The sequence below is a fragment of the Cupressus sempervirens genome, chromosome 11 (genome assembly GCF_028749045.1).
Source record: "Cupressus sempervirens isolate cs-2001-9-10 chromosome 11, ASM2874904v1, whole genome shotgun sequence".
Classification (NCBI taxonomy): Eukaryota; Viridiplantae; Streptophyta; class Pinopsida; order Cupressales; family Cupressaceae; genus Cupressus; species Cupressus sempervirens.
In genome coordinates, this window is record NC_143128.1 from 30,821,800 (window position 1) to 30,844,299 (window position 22,500).

The 22,500-nt window shown below is 34.5% G+C and overlaps 1 protein-coding gene across 1 annotated transcript in view; it reads right to left on the reverse strand.

The window, feature by feature from the left end:
- Positions 1 to 4,241: 4,241 nt before the first annotated feature.
- The window catches only part of DCP2 (decapping 2), a 99,577-nt gene continuing 81,318 nt past the window's right edge, over positions 4,242 to 22,500 (reverse strand). Inside the window, exons 5-8 of the mRNA XM_089808684.1 lie at positions 6,361 to 6,513; positions 5,832 to 5,935; positions 4,879 to 4,946; positions 4,242 to 4,720 (exon numbers count right to left, since the gene is read on the reverse strand). Of these exons, the coding sequence (XP_089664810.1) occupies positions 4,503 to 4,720; positions 4,879 to 4,946; positions 5,832 to 5,935; positions 6,361 to 6,513 (543 nt within the window). The 3' untranslated portion in view covers positions 4,242 to 4,502. The remainder of the gene's footprint in view (positions 4,721 to 4,878; positions 4,947 to 5,831; positions 5,936 to 6,360; positions 6,514 to 22,500) is intronic.

Below are 22,500 nucleotides of genomic sequence, written 5' to 3' on the forward strand. Positions count from 1 at the left end.
TGATTGTGTGCTTTTATTTTTCATCAACATTTCGAATCATACTACATAATCCATCATCAGGATGCAAGAGAATCAAGGAAAACAAAAAATATGATTCTCTTGCATCCTAACGATGGATCATGTAGTATGATCCAAAACGTTGATGACAAATAAATGCACACAATCATGCCTATAAATCAAATATAACGTTATATATGGATTGTGGCAATCTGATGGCTTTGATTTTTACAATGGTCAAACTATAGAAAAATATATGCAAGGATTTCATCTTATTCTTGGCAAAGAGAATGAGAAAGAGAGAGAAAATAAGAGATGTGCATCATAGTTCTTGTTATATGTGTGGTTGACGAAATTGTACATGTGTTTAGTAAGAGTCCAACAAATATAGATTTATTGAGGGAAATAGCGAACAAGTCATTTGGTAAAATTTTATAATAAAGTTGTACAATACAATATAATGTATAATGAAGTTGCAATAAAGTAAAATGTTATATTGCACTGCTAGTAAATTAGAACAATATAGATTGTTTGAAGGAAACATCAAACTAGTCATTTAGTAAGATTTATGAAAAATAAACACTTAAGGATGCAAAAGTGTTGGAATAAGTTTTATTAGATGAATATACATATAGAATTTGAGAAACATGAGCCTTGACCATTCATTAAACTTAACTTAATTTTAATTAAATTCTACTCTTTTATAATTATAACTTTACTCTTATATTTTAGTTTTATTGTTATTTTTTATTATTATATTATATTTTCAAAGGAGATATTACCCATCTGGTCTTTTTTATGGGCATCATTAAAATATTAGCATTCATTCATTTTTGTATGTAATTATGTTTGGATGGTTATATTGAGATAGATTCAGGGGAAATTTGCATGGACAAAATTCTCTTGCAAAAAAATGTCCATTTTATACTGCCAAAATATTGCCCAACCAACAATAGATAGCAAAAATATACTTCCTGAAATAAGCTTCTCACAAGAATATTGCCAATAGAGTACAACTACAATGCTTTGAAAACCTTTCACGATTGACAGTCAAAATGCAATGTAATAATAAATAAGGTTGCCCTCTTGGGCGAACAAAGTGCAAAATATATCCATTAGATCTATGGCCTAATGAAAAATGGTAAGGATTCACAATGACAAATTGTGCAGTACTTTATTTTAGGAGTGTTACCCACATAATTCCCCACCAAAGCATACTACCCTTAGCCCCCAACTAGTCAAGGGATTGAAGCTCACAAGAGACTCGATGTCGCATTATTTTAATCTCTTGTAAAAATGACAATCTTTGATACCAAAATTCCTATACAATGAATAACTAGAAAGGTTAGCTTGACACATGTCCTCTATATGACTTGACATCTCATGCTTATGGTAGGAAAAAAAATGGACTTGATTTTGACCAATTTATAGGTTATATAAAGATTGGAAATAGTTTGCAACATATAAGGAGAGTAATAAGATTTTTAAAAAATTGAATTAATCCTAGTAACTTGTTTAGCTAAAGATAAGCAAGATGATGCACAGTTTTATTTATTTGTCTATGCAATGCCCCATCAATCATATGATGCATAGTTTGTTTTTTTAATGATTCAGTTAAGTAAAATTTTGTATTAGAATACTAATGGTGTCAAACAAATCATCCCTTTCAACTTATACTTGCTCGAGGTAGTTTACAAAATAAAATAATAATTTATCTGATATATCTAATCAATTAAAAGAGTACCCAATAGTTTAGCATGTTTCAATAGTTAAGCATGAAAGGCTTCTAGATTCAATTGTATTTATCTTTTGAATAAGCATTTTGGATCATACGTCATGATCTATCATTAGAACCATGAGCTAGAGAAAAGAAAATGAATGCATATCAAACAAGACCAATTAATGATTGTCATTAAGTCTAATCTAAAACATTGATTCAAAAATATAAGAACATTTGAATGCAAAAGCCTCTAATGCATGTTAACACCCATTGTATAAACTTAATGTATTTAGTTCTAAGAATTGTTATAGCATTTGTTGACTTAAGTTGAATATTTTTTATGTTAAAGCACTAGTTTGGTATACAATTATTAGATTAACTTTCGAGGGGTAAAGGGTTCATTTGAATGCAAAAGCCTCTAATGCATGTTAACACCCATTGTATAAACTTAATGTATTTAATTCGAAGAATTGTTATAGCATTTGTTGACTTAAGTTTAATATTTTTTATGTTAAAGCACTAGTTTGGTATACAATTATTAGATTAACTTTCGAGGGGTAAGAGGTTCATTTTCAAAACTTCAATAAAAGACATGCTAATGAATTATATTATATTGGATTATGTGGACTTGAAACCTTAATTATAATTTAAAAAGTGTCATAAACTATTGTAAAAACTTGAAGATAAATTGAAATTGTCAGATGAGATTCTAAGACACAAAAGTTTAGTGCTAGACTACTATATCCTATCCCCCAAGGAAGCATCTACCCTGTTGACAGAATGGGTATTAATTTCTTATTCAATATTAAATTAAAATTATAAGTTGAGTGTTTTGTAAATTTGAAAAGAATTAATAAATTATAATATACAGCTATTATATCGACTGCATAGCCATTTTGATCCCCTAATGCCATAGCTCTGTCTTACTTCCTTACTTCCTTTTATTGTAGTTTTCTAAGACTTCAATAAATTTAGCTTATTTTATAATCAACATTTGTTAGTCTCTTTTTTCTTTTTTCTTTTAAAGAGGGGTAAACGCTTTGACCTGGAGCTATGAACCAGTGAGGCCACAAATGGGGGACCTCATCCCTATGAGATTTGAACCTTGATGGCAAGGATAACAACACAACTACTTAACCATCACAACATGCCACTATTGGCAACATTTGTTAGTCTCTCAAATGCAATAATTTTGTTATTTTAAGTTTCTATATATGATAGTTATTTTAAGTTTCTACGTATGATAGTTGCTCAAAGTGAGAAAATCAATGGTTTTAGATTTAGCTATATGGTAATTACAGCCCAGCTTCCCAAACAAAAACAAACACCACTTTAAGCACATTTCATTTAGAAAATGTGATAGTTGTAAATTCTCCAAAGATTGGCGATGAACACTTAAATTTTGCCTTATACCTCACCACCCTCCCTCCCTAGCCTTAGATATTTATATTGTAATTAATGCCGATAAGCATTCTACAATGGCAGAATGGGAGAGTGAGATTGGTGTGACCGTGTTAATGTTAACTTTTATTTTTCAAGGTTAAATTTGACAACCATCTATATGTCAAAAGCTTAAATTTTATTATAAATAAAATATACTTTTAAAAATAATTTAATGAATACCACATAAAACATCCATATAAATTATTATATTTGAAAATATAAATTATCCATTTTTTAAGAAATTAAAATAAAAAGCTTAAGTTAGCAAAACGCTAAATAAATGGAGATAAAAGAAATATAAATAATTTTAGATGTAGTAAATTAAATTATAATTATTTTGTAATCGATATCTATCGACATTTCTTTAGATAGAATTATTTATGATATCTATGCTAGTTACAACCCTTGGTCTAAAAGATACAGCTTATGCTAAAATCAATCATTTCTTATATGACGATCTTGACAATATTGAGAAAAAGACTTCAAGACAAATTACAAATATACTTCGTAAATTATTCTATTTTTCAAATTTATGGGAAAACGTTATGCCCCATCAAAAGAAACCGAAAATAGCTTCAAAAAGAACGAAAGTTCGCCAGAGAATTGGCTTCGGGAGTGGAATTGCCCAAGCAAATAGCAAAACTGTAGCGACCAAGAAAAGGTGAAAATAAATGCGAACGTGGTATATTCTTGTAGAACAGAACATGCGAACTTAGCGACTGTCAGGATCACCAAGGATGCCTATCGTGTGCAAGTATTGTCGATCGTCAACTACCCATGGACGAGCCTGATTCTCTTCTGTTCAGTTGTATGTCATACTGATAATATTAACATAATTAGGTGATCCCATTGATCATTGTCCTGAGTTCCATACGCACGCCCGTAGTGCTTGGTCTTGCAAAGGTATTCTTACAGTTTGTAAGCTTTTATTTGTCACGGGTGAAGGTCCCACCAGACCCCACATCGAACTTCTAATACTTATAGCAATCAATTATATTTTTGAATAAATCCGACACAGATGTAATACTTTATAATGGCTTTTTCAGTATCCAAGATACACATACATCAAAGACATCCCATCAAAAGTTCAATAGTATACTTAATTCTAGACTGATGATATTCGTTCAAGGTTATAACAGTTGAGAACAGAACAAAGTTTCAGCAATGCAATACTAATTGCCGTCGTTTTGAGACTGATACAATAAGCAATATGATTAAGATTACAGAACCCAAATGCTTCTGAAACTACAACTCTGTACACCTGAAAACATATACAAAGGTTTAAAATTCATGCTGAAGCCCCAAACAGCGCTCCAACTACAGTGCTAAGTGAGACGTTGATCTACTGAGATGATATTGTGCCATCAATCAGTTGGAGAATGTATTTAGAATCAAATCTGAAATTTCGAAAACTTTTCCCTGGAAAATCATCACTCATAACAGCACCTTTACTTGGCTGGGACTCCATGCAAGGCATACTCTCAATTAAAGAATTGATTCCTGAACCCGAACCGCTACTTGGAGAACTGGATTTAGCCTTCCAAACACTCATGCTCGACCCTAGATGAAGACTAACAATTTGTTATTTTATCATCTCTGGAATTTTCAAAAGATACTGAAATCCAGAAATTTTGACAATCAATTTGCAAATGTATAATAGTACAGAAGGCCAATGTCTGTAACACAAGGAAGAACATTCTGAAAAAATAAAAATGTACCTTTTAGTAACGCTTCCCCATTTGTTGTCAATGGAGGGCAATTCTCCTGAATCCATGCCTTCAGTGGTCTGTTTCATTGAGATTTAAAAGTATAGTTCATTGCAAGATAAATTCCAACTAATACATAATAAATATTCTAACAACTGCAGCATACCTCTTTTAGGTAATTGTCCAATGAAGTAATCTAGTGATACTCCCCATTTATGTAGGACAAAAAAAGTTGAATATATTTGACAATCTTGCAAATTTACAATGCCCTTGCATTATGAAAAGAGAGAACCAATTTTTAAGTAAGAGATAAGTATGAGCGGCATTTCTGCCTCCTCATAGAAGTGAATTGCTCTGGTTCAATTTTCCAAGGGATGGAGAAAATGATGGAGAAAATGCTACTCACAAGAGCAGGTGCGTGCCTTTTATCAAGAAGATGAAGGCATTATTCAGCACGGTTGAAACAATCTCCTGTAAACAGGGAAATTATGTGGTACAACTAGAAAACATAAATGGTGAATACGATGCAGGTTTTAGGGACCAAAAAATCCCACAATGAATGGAGTCCAAATTCTCTATTTTTCCTCTCTTGTGATGTCGTATGATGTGTAAAGCAAGACTTCCAATGTGCAACTACAGAAACATGATATTAATTGAATTTAAAAAGTTAAAATGATTAAGGCTGATCAGCAAACAACAATGTGATACCCACTTCAAGAACAGACTCGTTTATCCCACCAAGAACCATGGAAAAATGCTTATTACTGATATCATGAGACCTCTATAAAGTTTATGGACTTACATTGACACAATTACTGTCCGAGGAGAATGGTATAAGGTTACATGTCATCCCCATACCTTACAAAAAGAGGGGTTCCCCAAAAATAGGATATTTATAAATCAATAAAACTCACTTACATTGTCTTCTCTTTGTTTAGTCAGGTCCATTACACAATCACTCTTACCTTATAAATGGCCCAACCATGAAATACTTCATTCCATTTGGTCCCCGTGAAGATGCCTCAAAGTTTGTAGGTGGTAGATCATCTACTCGATGCCAAGTAATTTCCTGCATTTAAATAATGAGTTACCAAATTAAATGCTCATCTCTAATTTAGATCTAATAACTGCTCGTATGCAACTTGTATATCATGCTGTAAAATGCCATTGCATCCACCCTGTAAAAACTTCAATTTATTATTCTATGTATAGAGAACTGAAATCCAATTGAGGGCCCAAAATGAGATCTTAAAAGATTGGACTAAGTACCAAATATCGGTTCAACTAGAGAACTATAAGAGGAAAAATGGTTATTCTCTTCTCCTATCTGCAAGGCCAGAATAAAGAACAGACATTTCTATAGAATACGATAACATTAGCTTGCAAAGACACACATCAAAACATAACATAATGGGGAACAAAATGTCAATCTGAACTTTAAATTCATTGACATGAAAAAAAATTGAAGGTTCTTGGAAAGGAAATCTAACATACACTAATTTCCTTCTTAGTTTGTGGTGCAAAAACTGTATCTTCCTTCACCCCACCAATGATGTACAGACGAACTCTTTGTTGCCCTACAGTAACTTCAATATTGTGATCAACATTCAAAAGCTTAGATATATCAAATCCAGTCTCTTCCAACACCTGAAAATATTGAAACAAGAGAAGAAGGCATCCTCTAATTAGTATACAGAGTATGCTCACCAGATTTCTTGAGTTGAATCCATCAATCCACCATTAAAGCTTAATTTGAACCCTCCGTTATCCATTTTAAAAGCTAACAATTAAGGGTGAGTACATTTATTTGCCAATTACCTTCATAAAGAGAGCAGCCATTTAATAATTTCAAATTGTCAAAACCTTAAAATGAGTTGAGAATAAGAAGGAAGCAATAGATTTCAACAACAATTATGGACTCAACAAAGCAATTAGAAATGGAAATCAGCATCTGCAACATCTTGAAACTTCCTCACCCTTTTCATATAAAGAAAATACTTGTGCACAAGCCTATGTAGTGCTGAAAAAAGTATCGGTATGCATGGCATTTGGTTCCCACAAAGGAACAGGAGGAGATCTACCACAAATGAATTTCTATTAAAGATCGCAGGACCTCAATAAACATTTGAAAGTCACAGAAAAAAATTGCATACTCTTTAACCTATTAAATGAAAATGATTGTGCACTCTTAACCTATTAAAGAAGCTGACAGCATCCTCAGTGATACTTCTATTCAAACAGTTTACATTGAATAGATTTTTATTTTATTTCACACATGTATTCCATAAGAACCTTATCCCACAAATCGTATTCCAGTGGCCTTCAAATGTGTAAATGTCACTAAAATCAAAATTTGTTTAACTATAAAACTTCTTATGAATTTTTGCGAGTAACACCTTCAAATAGCAAATTCCTAGCAACAAGTCATCCACCATTGTTGATGGGAGAATGAAGCCACTGCGGATGTGCCCCGACTCTAGAGTTTTTTTGGCACCTGCAATGGAGCTCGCATGATGGGGGGAAGTTCAGGTGCGTGAATGGAGAGTGTGGATGGTCTCGCTTCATCTGAAGGCAGCAGAGAAAACCATGACAGGTTGGGAGGCAAAGTGAAGTAGGTTTGAACAGGGGAGGAGACGATCTCACTCCAAGCAACTCTTCAAATTTGTGGCCCAATACAACTGACTACAGGCCCACTGTGTCTTTGGGGTTAATGGATTTGAGCACTCTCCAAGGGAGTGGCCCTAGTGGGTCTAAAAAGGCACAAGAGTTTGAATGCAAGATGAAGGGTTTCTAGGTCCTTAATTGCTACCATTGATCAGTGCCATATCAGTGAATCTAGGGATTGAGGTCGAGGAGGTTGCACACAATGTCTCCATTTTTTCAAGGCTAGGCTTGATTGGGCATTTCAGTGATTTTTTGTGGAGTTTGAATGATCTACATAAGTAGATAATCGGATATTGGGAGGCGATTGTGGATTAGTGTGTCTAGATCTATCTAGTTGATAGAGGTGTCTTTGAAAACTGTCACTATTGAACACCATTGGAGCAAAAAGGATAAGCATCACTTGATGATGAAGCCTTGGCATCTAGCCTCTTAACTACCACCAGAGTATTTGATAGGGTCTCCCTTTGGGTGAAACTCCATAGTCTCCCATTGCATTTATGATTTGATTGTTGTTTTGAGGCTAATGGAAACTCTTTGGGTAGATTTTTGATGGTGGATGAGAGTTGTTCGAATCTCCTTCATTCAAACTTTGCTCAAATCCCAATAGAAATGAATGTAGTTGAAGGGCTTCCTAAAGAAATATAGGTTAAAACCTCGAAGGGTCCCCAGTAGAAATGAATGTTGTTGAAGGGCTTTGTAAGGAAACTTGCAACTAAAATATCACTATTTCCACGTAACCCATAATAAATTTGAGACAAATAAACATATAGAATCCACATGTAAGAGAACAAACAACATACCCACAAAAATGTGACACGAGATATATCCTAGGAAACCCTCATTGAGAGAAAAAAACCTAACCTCCAAAAGCATATGTCACCATGCATTCAGCAAAACATCATTGCAATACAACCATGGAAGCCTTCAAAGCTATATTCATAACCAAGCAGTCCATGAGAACAATCATGAATCTACACATCCCATGCCATGCTTCCAACCTTCATAAATACTTTCTCCTTGACTAACTTGTTTTTCTTGTCTTTTTTGTCTTCCCTTCTTTTTGTCTTTACAACTATCCTTGTGGCTGCTTTTATAGAGACAAACTCTCACAAAACCACCAAGTGGTATTACATAAACCATGTGCTACCTAACCCATTAACCCACATTTAATATTGGCCATTTAATTTATTTTTCTCCAAAATTAAATAATTATATCAAATGTTATCACAATATCTCAATACAACTCATCAAGAATATTCCATGAGAATCTCTACATGTTGCAAGTCCATCTAAGTGCCCCTAGGTGGAACATTGCATAAAAACATTAATAATATAAACAATATTATGCAATGTGTGCAACACCCATTATCTCAACAATCTCCCACTTGTTGCATACATTGCATAGAATCAATTTGTAGCCACATAAATGAACAAGGAAACAAAACCTCCTAGTGCATTCAGCATCATGAATCAAAGTACAGCATGTGCTCTATCCTGGTACCCACAACATAATCAAAGTATCCAATATCTTGAACATGAATGGAGCCACCTCCTATTATGCCACAACCACTAGACATACATAGAAGCTGTTAAGATATGAAAGCGTCGGTCAGAATTACCAGCATGGCAATTGTATGCATATGTGTGTGCATGTATGTATACCAGTTCACCAAGTGAACTGATATACATGCATACACAAACATATGCATAGACATTAACTATACCTTGCCAAGATCATCCTCGTATTAAACTGACTTAATCATTACCAATCAAAGTATGGAAATCTGGGCAATAAGATTGATTATATCTCTTCAGATCAGGACTGCAGTGCAGTGATCAAATTAAAACTAGTTCAGATTCAAACCTGTGAATTTATATTCAGCATTTTTCAATGCTGATTGAACATTTTAACATGGTATCAGAGCCACGGTTTTAAATTTCACGCTCCAGATTTATTGCTTCAAACAATCATATTGATGACTCTATTAGTTTATATTTGGAGATTGAACTTTATGATCCGGAAATATATTTCGAACTTGGGGATGACCTTTAAATTTGGGAAACTTCGCATAATGGTTGCAATCTATGACTAATTTTTAAAAGAGTGGACTCAATCTACAGTTGAATAGTTTTTAAATCATATATTATACAAGGCACAGGAATCAACTATGAGGAAGTGAATGATATCAACGTGGGCATGAAGTATTGTAATTCATGTTAAATGGAAGAAACCTGTATGTATCAATCTCGCTGATTCTCTGAGATCAAATCAAAGCGTCTAGAGGGGGCTCACATTTGTCCTTGTATCATGCTTGAATGGTTGATATTAAGATGTTCTATTTCAGAGAAAGAACTCAAGCATTGACAGGTTTAAGTTGCCTGATGTTTGCATTCGCGCCTCTATTTGGGTCATTGGAGGCTTCAAGTTCATAGAAGTGCGTGGGGATTATTTTGCACAGACTGTTTGTTTGGTTGCTTCATGTATTGATCAGGCATCACCCGCAATCACTACTGTATGTAAGTCTCCAGCCACAAAGGCACCTAAAGACAAAGACAATAGGAACTAAATTTTGTTTTTACGGAAAAAATTCTACTGCAAATTATGAAGATCAACATTGTCAATCACCTGAGAAAACGTTATTTTTTAAAAGTTTTAATTGTTCATACCAGAAGTCATTAATGACATTTAGAATTCTGACTCAAGTTTGATGGCTGCCCTGCAAATATTATCGAGCCAGAGCAACCAATGAATGCATGCAAAACAGAGCACACGGACCATTGAGAAGCCTGACAAAATACAATTACACCACTGTGCGAACCTAGGTCAAGTCACGGTGTGGAAGTCATTAATGATATTTAGAATTCTGACTCAGGTTTGATGGCTGGCCTGCAAATATTATCAAGCCAGAGCAAACAATGAGCGCATGCAAAACAGAGAACACGGACCATTGAGAAGTCTGACAAAATACGATTACACCACTGTGCAAACCTAGGTCAAGTCACGGTGTGGATTAAACCTGGGGAGTATTAATAAATGGTAGGAACCAATAAAAGCTCATCGCTCGGTTGAGCAAATAAGAAGGCACAAAAAAACTTTCCACGTGGAATAAGGTAAAGAGCGAGGTCTATTGGTCATATCAAAGAGGATGTACCAAAGACAAGCCCTGTACATATCGGGCCCTGGTCATAATACCTTAACAAGTTTAAACAATAAATGGAAAATATTTACTTAATTAACAGAGCAGATATTTTTACATAAGATCACTTGTATTAGAATAGAAGTCACTTCAAAACAATACTTGAAGAGATATGAGACATCTATATCAGATTAAAGAGAGAGCAATTAAGGTTGCAGGCTGAAAGAAGACATCTGAGAATTATTAATGTCGGTGATGTTATAAAGAATTCATGGAATCTATTGAGCCTCACCTGAAATGCTTTTATAAGATAGTGACTGTAATATAAGGTTGTTGATTACTCAGAGCACTATGGAACAATAATATAACTCAGTTTTACAATTGGTAATCTCCATATTATCTGAAGTGTCGAGCACTATCTTAAGTTGTTATTTCATATTCAAGTTACTGCTTAATATTTGATCTGCTAATTCTTGGCATGAGAAGTAGCATCTGATGGTAACCAGTTGCAAGTCTAAAAATAATTGTCGATACATAGATATTTGTGGAGATACATTAATGGCATAATCATGGACCTTCATTTGGTTGGGGGATTGATTCAGAATTTGGGTCTCAAATAGAACATAACACATCAAAGAGATTGCATAACGAGTCAGAGCATCTGAAAATTATGATGCCACGTGGATGGCAGTGGGCTCATTCTATAAATGAAATTGGTGGGGATAGAACAGATTGCATACACTGTGAAATACAAGACATATAGGCAATGGAATGATGTGTCCACTATTTGATTATATGCCTTTGAATGGCATCCTGAGAGTAAACAGTGTGTAAAACCGTTTTAGTAAAAGTTTTGATGCTCCAAAACTTTTAACTCCCCCTCCTTTGGTAGTGGGGATGCATATACAAAACATGGAGAACTTACACTCACAGACCACACATGTGAAGTAATGGACAAAATATCTTGAGTGAATATAAATGCGCACATACATCCGAGAGATGTTAGTGTATGTGAAACAACTATTGCTACGAACAACCACCTATAGAAGACAATTTCCAGGCAGTGTTCCTTAACACCTCTAAGTTTGCAGGAGGCACCATGTTTGCAGTAGCATATATTGTATTTCCTTATTACATGGTGCAACTATGCATCATATATAAGTTTTCCTGTGGAAAATACAGGATGTTGATGAGCAATTTCTCTTAAATAATGAGATAATTATTTCATTATCCTTTGGTACTACTTTTATTTTCTTGTTGTAGATAATCTCTTATTTGCATTCCAATATATACTATAAGAGTTATTTGCCTTGATATTTTCTCGTCTCCAACGATGTTCTTAAAAGAAAAGAAGAGTGGTGCATTAGGTGTGCTACCAAGGCACTATAGTCCTACTCAATCTTAGGACTATAGCTCTAAAGTGATTTTGGATCTTAGTCATATGTTGATCATGCTAGAAGATGCGAGTCTATTAAAGAAAATTATCTTCTATGATTGGTATAATGTAAGAAGGATATCTTTCTATGACAAGAGGGAGCAGCTAGAGGATCTAATTCATTTGATGTAATGTCCCCTTCTCCGCACTAGACCTTATGGCGCCTTGTTGGTCTATCTTTCCATCCGGATAGACTAACGGCATTTATTTTGAGGATGTCATCCAGTCACAGGAGTCTTTTTGGTTTTGTTGGGGAGATATTTAAGTAGGAACTTCCTACAGTTAAGTAACTTTATTTTATAATCAATGTTCTTACAAGAAAAGAAGAATGGTGCATTAGGTGTGCTACCAAGGCACTATAGTCCTACTCAATCTTAGGACTATAGCTTCAAAGTGATTTTGGATCTTAGTCATATGTTGATCATGCTAGAAGATGTGAGTCTATTAAAGAAAATTATCTTCTATGATTGGTATTATGTAAGAAGGATATCTTTCTATGACAAGAGGGAGCAGCTAGAGGATCTAATTAATTTGATGTAATGTCCCCTTCTCCACGCCAGACCTTATGGCGCCTTGTTGGTCTATTTTTCCATCTGGATAGACTAACGACATTTATTTTAAGGATGCTATCCAAATACAGGAGTCTTTTTGGTTTTTTTGGAGAGATATTTAAGTAGGAGCTTCCTACAATTAAGTCACTTTATTTTATAATTATAAAGTTGATTTATAAAGTTACTTTATCATTTAAAGTCACTTTATGAGAAAAGTAACTTAAGTGACTAAAAGACAAAATAGGTTTTATCCCACATTGCGTAGTTGTTTGTATCTTCCCTCACATTGAGGTTATAAAAGAAAGGAGCTGCATTGGGATTTACACCATGAAATATATCAATATCTTGAAGCCGATCTTGGTTTCTTAAATGTGACTGGTTTTCTCTTAAGGACGAAACCCCTTAATGAGAGTTGTGAAGACTAGACACAGCCCCAGAAATCAGGTATGAAATTTGCAGACTAATATACTGTGTTCAGTTGGGTTTACTTTAGAGAGGAATAAGTTATTTGTGGAGTTGTATGCCTCTCCTTGTATTAGCTAGATAGCCGTATATACAGGTCCATTTGCAATAGGAATGTGGTAGCAGGCGTCATCATACACAGCAGACAGTAACTCGTAGGTTTGACCCACTGCAAAAGGGGATTGAAAGTGACAATACAAGAAAATATGCATAAGATAGAGTATTTCGGGTCACATCAACCTACCCTCCTAAACTTCCCCTACCCTAAACAACCTACCCATGAAAACTTCCCCTACCCTAACAAGCCCTAGATTAATATTGGTAGGCAGTTTGACTGATCTTCTCGTTTCTCCCTGCCCTAACCTCTAAACCAGAAGGATACCGAAACACTCATGTGACGTATAGATCAGTGTGGCATCACCTTTGCACCATGTTGAGTTGGAGGATGTCAACAAGGGCAGTTAGCTAAACTAGAGGGAACCCGAGCACGATACTGGCACGATACAAGAAGATTGCGGGTGTTTGGGCATTAACCAAAGATACGAGCAGTATAGATACCTCTCATCACAGGTCGGCAAGGTATCTCTCATGATGAGAGCAAATGCATATAATGTTCCAAGAGGCCTAACCGTCAACAGCAATGAGAGCACGTGACCCTTAGCAAATCAAATCCAACAACGTGTGAACTACCCACTCCCTCACGTGAACTCCAGGTGCCGATATCTGTACATGTATGTCCATAGTTTACATTTAACTATTGTATTGTTGTTCAAAGCATTGGTTGAATGTGAAATGCCATACATTATTAACATGAGTCTTAGGAATTGAGGAGTCGAGGGTGAGCTTAAGTAAATGATTAGATGTTTGTTCTGGAATACATTGTAAATTCTGAAATTATGTCTGAATATGATCATTCTTTCTTTACTATTACTGTTATATGGTGGGAACATATTTAAATTTTGTTGGGAGCCATCCGCACCAATTCACAGATAATATTAATTCAATTAACTAAGATTAGTGGTATGTGGGCTGGGAACATTTCACTTCATCTTTGAGGACAGATGGATACTTAAATGCTTACATTCATGGGACTCGGTTGATGACTGAAACATTTTCGAAGAAGAGGAAAATAGCATTTAGAGGGGCTATGACATTACATTAGAAGCAACCTTGGATGGGGAGGTTAGGAAGTTGATGAATGTACTTGGAGCTTTAAAAGGAAGCCAAATTAGCATGAATGCCTAATGTAGCCAAATCTGGGGATAAATCTACAATTTATTATATTCACTCATGTTACTATAGAATCGGACAAGTACACTTGTGTATGGGAAGTTGCTTGTGTGAACAATGTTGTAACTTGTGATTATTAAGCTAAAAATTCATGTGCTTGATGATGAGTCCCTTAGAACAAGATATTTCATGGTGGATCCACCCTCTAATATGGTTCATGGTGGATGTCATGTGTATGACACCATGACAACACCACATGAGAGAATTTGTGGTCTCCCTAGAAAATCTTTTATTGTCATGTGTGTCACTCCATGACTTATGAGCCCCCTGTGTACATTATTGAAAGGGGACGATCTTTCAGATAACATACACGTATCTAACATTGTAAGGTGACAACTTTAGAATGTTCACTATCATGACAAATATCATGTTGACTTGATATTCGTGGAAATGTCTTGATAGTTAATATCTCTCGGACTTATTGATAGATATCATGTTGACTTGATATTGGCTGCACATATCAATATGTTCTTTATGAGATGATCATGGTGGATATTAGATGATCATGGTAGATATTATGTGACATAATATCCGTGGACATGCCATGATATGTTATGGTAGAGATCATGCGACGAGATGTTAGTGCACATTGTTGATGTTTAGCGTCAAGAGAAGTAAATCTGAATCTCCCATGATGTTATTACTTGTAATTATATTTGAGAGATATAAGGAACTTTTGTTCTAACTTTGATATCTATCTTATATTGTAGAGAAGTATCTATGCATCACTGTCTGATATACATGACAGAGACCTATATATACGTACATGTATTCACACTGATGTATGCATACATGTACATATACATACATCCCTATTATGTATATATATTGTGACAGTATTTATATGCATTAGCGACCAACTTAAGTAGTCAAGATTCACATTACTCTTGGCAAACCTTGCTGTGGAAACTTTGTATTATAAATCACGACAAATATCATTGTCGAACTTTGTATTATTTATGATTGATGATTATCGCTGGGCTTATTGTTATCTTTGGCAAATGTTCAGTCGAGATGCTATAACCCGCATAATATTTATTGCATCTTGTGTCAGGTTTACAACCCACGACTTGACACTCATAATGATATGGAGATTACGCCTTGTGTTATCGGGCAACAAAATAATAATAATCAAAGAACAGTTATAACATGGCTTCAAAGGGCCATGTCCCTACGTGGCCCTTGGGCCACGTAGAGGCATGACTCTTCGGAGTCATGGCTGTTCGGGTGCCAATATATTTGTGTTCCTTCAACTGCAGTGAACATATTACAAAAAAAAAAGCAATACAAGTACCTGCAGTATTATATTCACATCAGTATATCAATTGCTATTATTATTTCACCACATTTGTTTTACAGAGATACAATAAAAGCAATCAAAAGCTGAAGAAGGAAGAGTTCCAATACCTGCTACAAATACGTGAAGATAAGTAAAGTTATTCTGCTCATATTGACTCTGAATTATAGAAATATATTTGTAATTGTTTATCTATCAGACATCCTTTACTTTTAACATGGTATCAGAGCTACACTGATAAGAAAACCATTGCAAATATTAATTTTCGAGTCCAATTTAAAAGAAAAATAAAAATTTTAAAAGGCATTAAAGATGGTGAACCATGTAAGAATTGAAAATAGATTAGATGGAGCTTCAAATTTTTCATCTTGGAAAACCAAGCTTTTAATAATTCTAAAAGAGATGGAAATAGAAAATTATATTGAATCTAATTTACCTATGTCTGAAAACGAATTTGAGAAAGCAACATGGAAAAGGCACAATAATAAGGCAATGAAAATAATCATAGATTCAGTTAAAGCTCATATACTTCCTTCCATTGCAAATCTCAAAACTGCATTTGATATGTTCACTACAATTCAACGTACGTTTGAAATTAATAATACAAGTCGATTGCTCACTTTGAAACAAGATCTACTTTACATCAAAATGAAAAATGGAGAATCAATCACATCTTACTTCCTTAGAATTACTGAATTAAAGGATCAATTCGCTACTATGCAAAATCAAATAGATGATAAGGAATTGAGTATGATTGCACTTAGAGGACTTCCACTTTCATGGGAAACTTTCATTAAATGTTTAAGTTCCCGTCCCAAACTTCCAAAGTTTGATCAATTGAAAAATGAATGCACTTAAGAGAAGTCCAAATTAGCATCTAGAGGTTTAATTTCGAATCAAGATGGTGACATCCAAGCTTTGTATTCCAAATCAAATAAAAAAAGAAAGTTCAAACATAACAAGAAGGAAAATAATAAAAGTCACAAATCCCACAAACATAGAGATTGGTCCAAAGTAAGATGCTTCAAATGTGATAAGCTTGGTCATTCCTACTATGTGTGTCCTGAAAAACAGAAAATTCAAGCAGCATTGGCAGAAGTTAAAGAAGAGAATAATGAGAAGACAGACAAAGAAAATTACGCATTTATAGTAGCTCTCTCAAGTGAGTTTAACTCTAATCACAACACCTGGATCCTAGACAGTGGAGCTTCTCGCCATGTTTCTGGATTTAAAAACAAGTTTGAAACTCTCACAAATCATGAATCAGAAGAAGTTACTATTGGAGACAACTCCTCTCATCCAATTAAAGGCATTGGTACATGTTCTATTCAACTGAATTCTGATATCACTTTGCAACTGAAGAACATCCTTTATGTGCCAGGGATCAAAAGAAATCTTATCTCAATCTCTGGACTTGCTGATCAAGGGTACCACATTGCATTTCAAGGAAATAAAGTTCTATCCTGGACTAAGAACTCTTCTATCAAGAAAGCTATAACCATAGGGGTTAGGAATGGAAGTCTTTATAAACTATGTAATTTTCAAAACCCAGAGTTAAACTTAACTCTCAGTAAAAATAAGTCGAACTCCACTGAAATTTGGCATAGAAGATTAGGTCATCTTAATTTTCGAGCTTTAGCATCCATAAGTAAAATTGTAAAAGGTCTTCCAAATCTTAATTCAAAGCACTCAAGTATTTGTAAAAGGTGTGCCTTAGGGAAAAACACTAAACACTCATTTCCCAATAGTGTTCATAAATCTAAAAGCATACTTGAGTTGATTCATACAGATCTTTGTGGTCCTATGTCAGTTCCCTCTCTAAATGGATGTCTATTTTATGTAATCTTCATTGATGAATACTCTAGGAGAACTTTGATTTATTTTCTAAAACAAAAGGAGTCTTCTGAAGTCTTATCCAAATTCAAAGAGTTTAAAGCCCTAGTCGAAAACCAATCAGGACAAAAGATCAAAACCCTTAGATCTGATAATGGGGGTGAATTCACTTCTGATATTTTCAAAAACTTTTGTATTTCTGTTGGGATTAAGAGGGAGTATTCTGTACCTTATAATCCGCAACAGAATGGAATAGCTGAAAGAAAAAATAGATCCATTGTTAAATCAGCCAGGGTCATGCTACATGATCAAAACCTTCATTACTCTTTTTGGGTTGAAGCTTCCAATACAATTGTCTACATTCAAAATCATTGTCCTCACTCTATATTGGAAAACATCACTCCTGAAGAAGCATTTACCGGAGTTAAACCAGATTTAAGTCATCTAAGAATTTTCGGATGTCCAGTATACATTCACATTCCAAAAGAAAAGAGAACCAAATTAGAGCCTTCTGAGAAGAAGGGGATATTCATTGGTTATAGTGAAACTTCAAAGGGGTACAGAATCTACATTCCTAGACAAAGAACTATTGAGATTAGTAGAGATGTCATATTTGAAGAAGACACCGCCTTCAAGACTTCTAGTAATAATGAAAAATCTATTTCAGAAGAAGATCAAGATACAAAAATTGAGAGGGAGGAAAACTCTGACATCTGAAATCATTCGGAATCTGAAAACGTCAACCTTAACAATAAGAAGAGACCTCTTTGGGCTAGAAAGATGTTAGTTGAACCAGATGATGTAATTCAGGAAAGCAAAAGAACTAGAAATCAATCTTGCTATGTTGCTATATTATCTAAACTCATAAAATCTAAACCTACCAATGTTAAAGAAGCACTTTCACATCAATCTTGGAAGGAAGCCATGATTGAAGAATATAATTCCATATTGAAAAATGATGTTTGGGATATAGTATCAAGACCTAAAGATAAATTTGTGGTTTCTTCTAAATGGTTGTTCAAGATTAAACATGCTACAGATGGCAGTATTGAAAAATACAAGGCAAGATTTGTGGCCCGAGGTTCCTCTCAAAAGAAAGGCATCGATTATGATAAGAGTTTTGCCCCTATTGCTAGATATACTTCAGTCAGAACAATCCTAGCTATTGTTGCATCTAAAGGATGGAAAGTACATCAAATGGATGTCAAAGCCGTGTTTCTCAATGGAAAGATTGCAGAAGAAGTTTATGTTGAATAGCCAGAAGGGTTCAGTATCTTTGATTATCAGACTCATGTTTGTAAATTGAAGAAGGCACTTTATGGTCTTAAACAAGCTCCTAGAGCCTAGTATGAAAGAATAGATAATTATTTACTCAAACTAGGATTTGCCAAGAATGAAGCTAATCCTAATTTATATTTCAAAAAGGTGATGATATGGTCATCTTTGTATTATATGCTAATGACTTATTAATCACAGGTGATGCACACATGATAGAAAAATGTAAACAAGATCTCTCTGCTGAATTTGAAATGAAGGATCTAGGGTTACTTCACTATTTCTTGGGGTTAGAAATTTGGCAACTGGACAACTGCATTATACTAAATCAGGGAAAATACATAGTTGACATATTAAACAAGTTTGGTATGATGGAATGCAAACCAACTGCTACACCTATGGAGATAAACTTACACAAGCTAAAAGATGATATGAATGAATCTGAAGATGTGGATCCTACTTATTACAGACAGAGTATTGGATCCTTAATGTATGTGGTTAATACTCGTCCTGACATTTGTTATGCAACTCATACCTTGAATCAGTTTATGTGCTCACCTAAAAAGATACATTTGCAAGCAGCTAAATACATAATGAAGTATCTCAAGGGTACTATTGGAATGGGAATAAAATATGAGAAAGTTAATCTTGAGCTAACTGGATACTCTGATTCTGATTGGGCTGGCAGTTCTATTGAGCGCAAGAGTACTTTAGGATATTGTTTCAGTCTTGGATCCGGCATGATCTCTTGGACTAGTCAAAAACAAATTTCTGTGGCTTTGAGTTCTACTAAAGCCGAGTATATTGCACCCTCCCTATGTGCCAGAGAAGCAGTATGGCTCCGAAAGTTACTTTCAGATCTCTTCAAATGACCATTGAAGCCTACAGTGATTTTTTGTGATAATCAAAGTTGTATCAAGCTTTCCTCTAATCCTGTGTTTCACAATCGCTTTAAACATATTGAAATTCCATTTCATTACATTAGGGATATGGTTAATCGAGGAGTTATTCAATTGGAATATATATGTACTAATGATCAATCAGCTGATATTCTTACCAAACCTCTTGCTAAAGTGAAACTGAAATATTTCAAGGAAAGGCTTTGTATGATTATTTGTAATGGAAATTTTTTGAAATAAACGAGTTGTTTGTTTCTTCTATTTTATATGTTATGAAAGGTGACGATCTTTCATGGACATATTCAGTAATCTTTAATTATTTACAAGGTGACGATCTTGTAATTAGAGATTATTTTTGGGCTTCTTTAGACATTGCTTAAGTGCAAGTAGAGATTATTTTGGGCTTCTCTAGACATTGCTTAAGTGCAAGTAGAGATTATTTTCGAGTCTCTCTAGACATTGCTCAAGTGCAAGTAGAGATTATCTTAAGCTCCTCTAGACATTGCTTAAGTGCAAGTAGAGGTTGTGTGTGTTGTCTCTAGACATTGCTTAAGTACAAGTAGAAATCAATTACTGCTCTTTCAGTGTTTCTTATTAGATGACTCTGATCTAGTTTCCCTTCTCCCTAGCTAAAGAGGGAGTGTTGATGTTTAGCGTCAGGAGAAGTAAATCTAAATCTTCCATGATGTTATTACTTGTAATTATATTTCAGAGATATAAGCAACTTTTGTTCTAACTTTGATATCTGTCTTATATTGCAAGGAAGTATCTATGCATCACTGTCTAATATACATGACAAAGACCTATATATACGTACATGTATTCATACTAATGTATGCATACATGTACATATACATACATCCCTGTTATGTATATATATTGTGACAGTATTTATATGCATTATCGACCAACTTAAGTGGTCAAGATTCACATTACTCTTGACAGACCTTGCTGTCGAAACTTTGTATTCTGAATCACGACAGATATCACTGTTGAACTTTGTATTATTTATGATTGATGATTATTGCTAGGCTTATTGTTATCGTTGGCGGATGTTCAGTCGGGATGCTATAACCCACGTAATATGTATTGCATCTTGTGTCGAGTTTACAACCCACGACTTGGCACTCATAATGATATGGAGATTACGCCTTGTGTTATCGAGCAACAAAATAATAATAATCAAAGAACAGTTATAACATGGCTTCGAAGGGTCATGTCCCTACGTGGCCCTTGGGCCACGTAGAGGCATGACTCTTCGGAGTCATGGCTGTTCGGGTGCCAATATATTTGTGTTCCTTCAACTGCAATGAACATATTACAAAAAAAAAGCAATACAAGTACCTGCAGTATTATATTCACATCAGTATATCAATTGCTATTATTATTTCACCACATTTGTTTTACAGAGATACAGTAAAAGCAATCAAAAGCTGAAGAAGGAAGAGTTCCAATACCTGCTACAAATACGTGAAGATAAGTAAAGTTATTCTGCTCATATTGATTTTGAATTATAAAAATATATTTGCAATTGTTTATCTATCAGAGATCCTTTACTTTTAACACACATACCTTAAATAGGATATATGAATATCATGTGACTTGATGTTCTGTATACTCCTTGACATCACGTGTTATGTGATATCTAAACTAGTTCATACTTAAATATCTTCCCTAGCTAAGAGGGAGTGTTAAGAACTGTATGCACACGTGTGTGCATGTTCACTAGCATGGCAACTGTATGCACATGTGTGTATACCGGTTCACCATGTGAACTGATATACATGCATACACACACATATGCATAGATATTAACTATATCTTGTCAAGATCATCCTAGTATTGAACTAACTTTATCATTACCAATGTAAGTATGGAAATCTGGGCAATCTTATTGATTATATCTCTTCAAATTGGGACTGCAATACAGCGATCAAATTAAAACTAGTTCAGATTCAAACCTGTGAATTTATATTCAGCATTTTCAATACTGATTGAACATTTTAATAGAAGCCATCCAAAGAGAAAGCCAACCAACCTGTCACATAAGAATCATAAAATCCTGTACCAACTGAAATGTCGTGCACAAACAGCTAATCTAAAAGGTAATCACATGTATCTGTAGCTGTCAAAATCCATAGATGAAACAGCACATATAACAAGTGCTAACCCATCCAACTATCTATACTGTTAATGTTTGTGTAGTTTCAGTTGGATAAAACTCACTGAAGAAATATATATATATATATATACTTCATGTATATATGAAATATATACTTAACTCGTTTAATATATATATATGCTTAATCATGATAATAAGCAAATGTTAATGATAACTAATAAGAATTAAAGAGACATGTCTCTACGGAGACATGCCTCTTAATATCATATACATATGCATTGATAAGGTGTACTTGAAACACAGAAAAAGACATAAGTGCTATTACAAGTTACATAAAAGATAAAACGATCCTATTTTAACATAGTATCAGAGCCAGGATAAGGAAGATCTGATAGCAGATTATCTTGGTGTTTAGCATTGCAGCTATGTCAAAACCTATTCCAAGCTCATGGGCTTCAAGATTGTGCCTGCGCATTCAACGACATCAAAGGTGTTGGTGATTCACATATGATGACTCATCCATCTATTCAAGCTACCAATTTCCCACAGTGAGAATATTACTTTGCAGACCTGTACGCAGACACTTTGCAGACCTGTAAGCATACACTAGAAACGCTTAAGGCTATCAGCCCAATAAATAAATTAATAAACCAGATCTGTACGCGGACA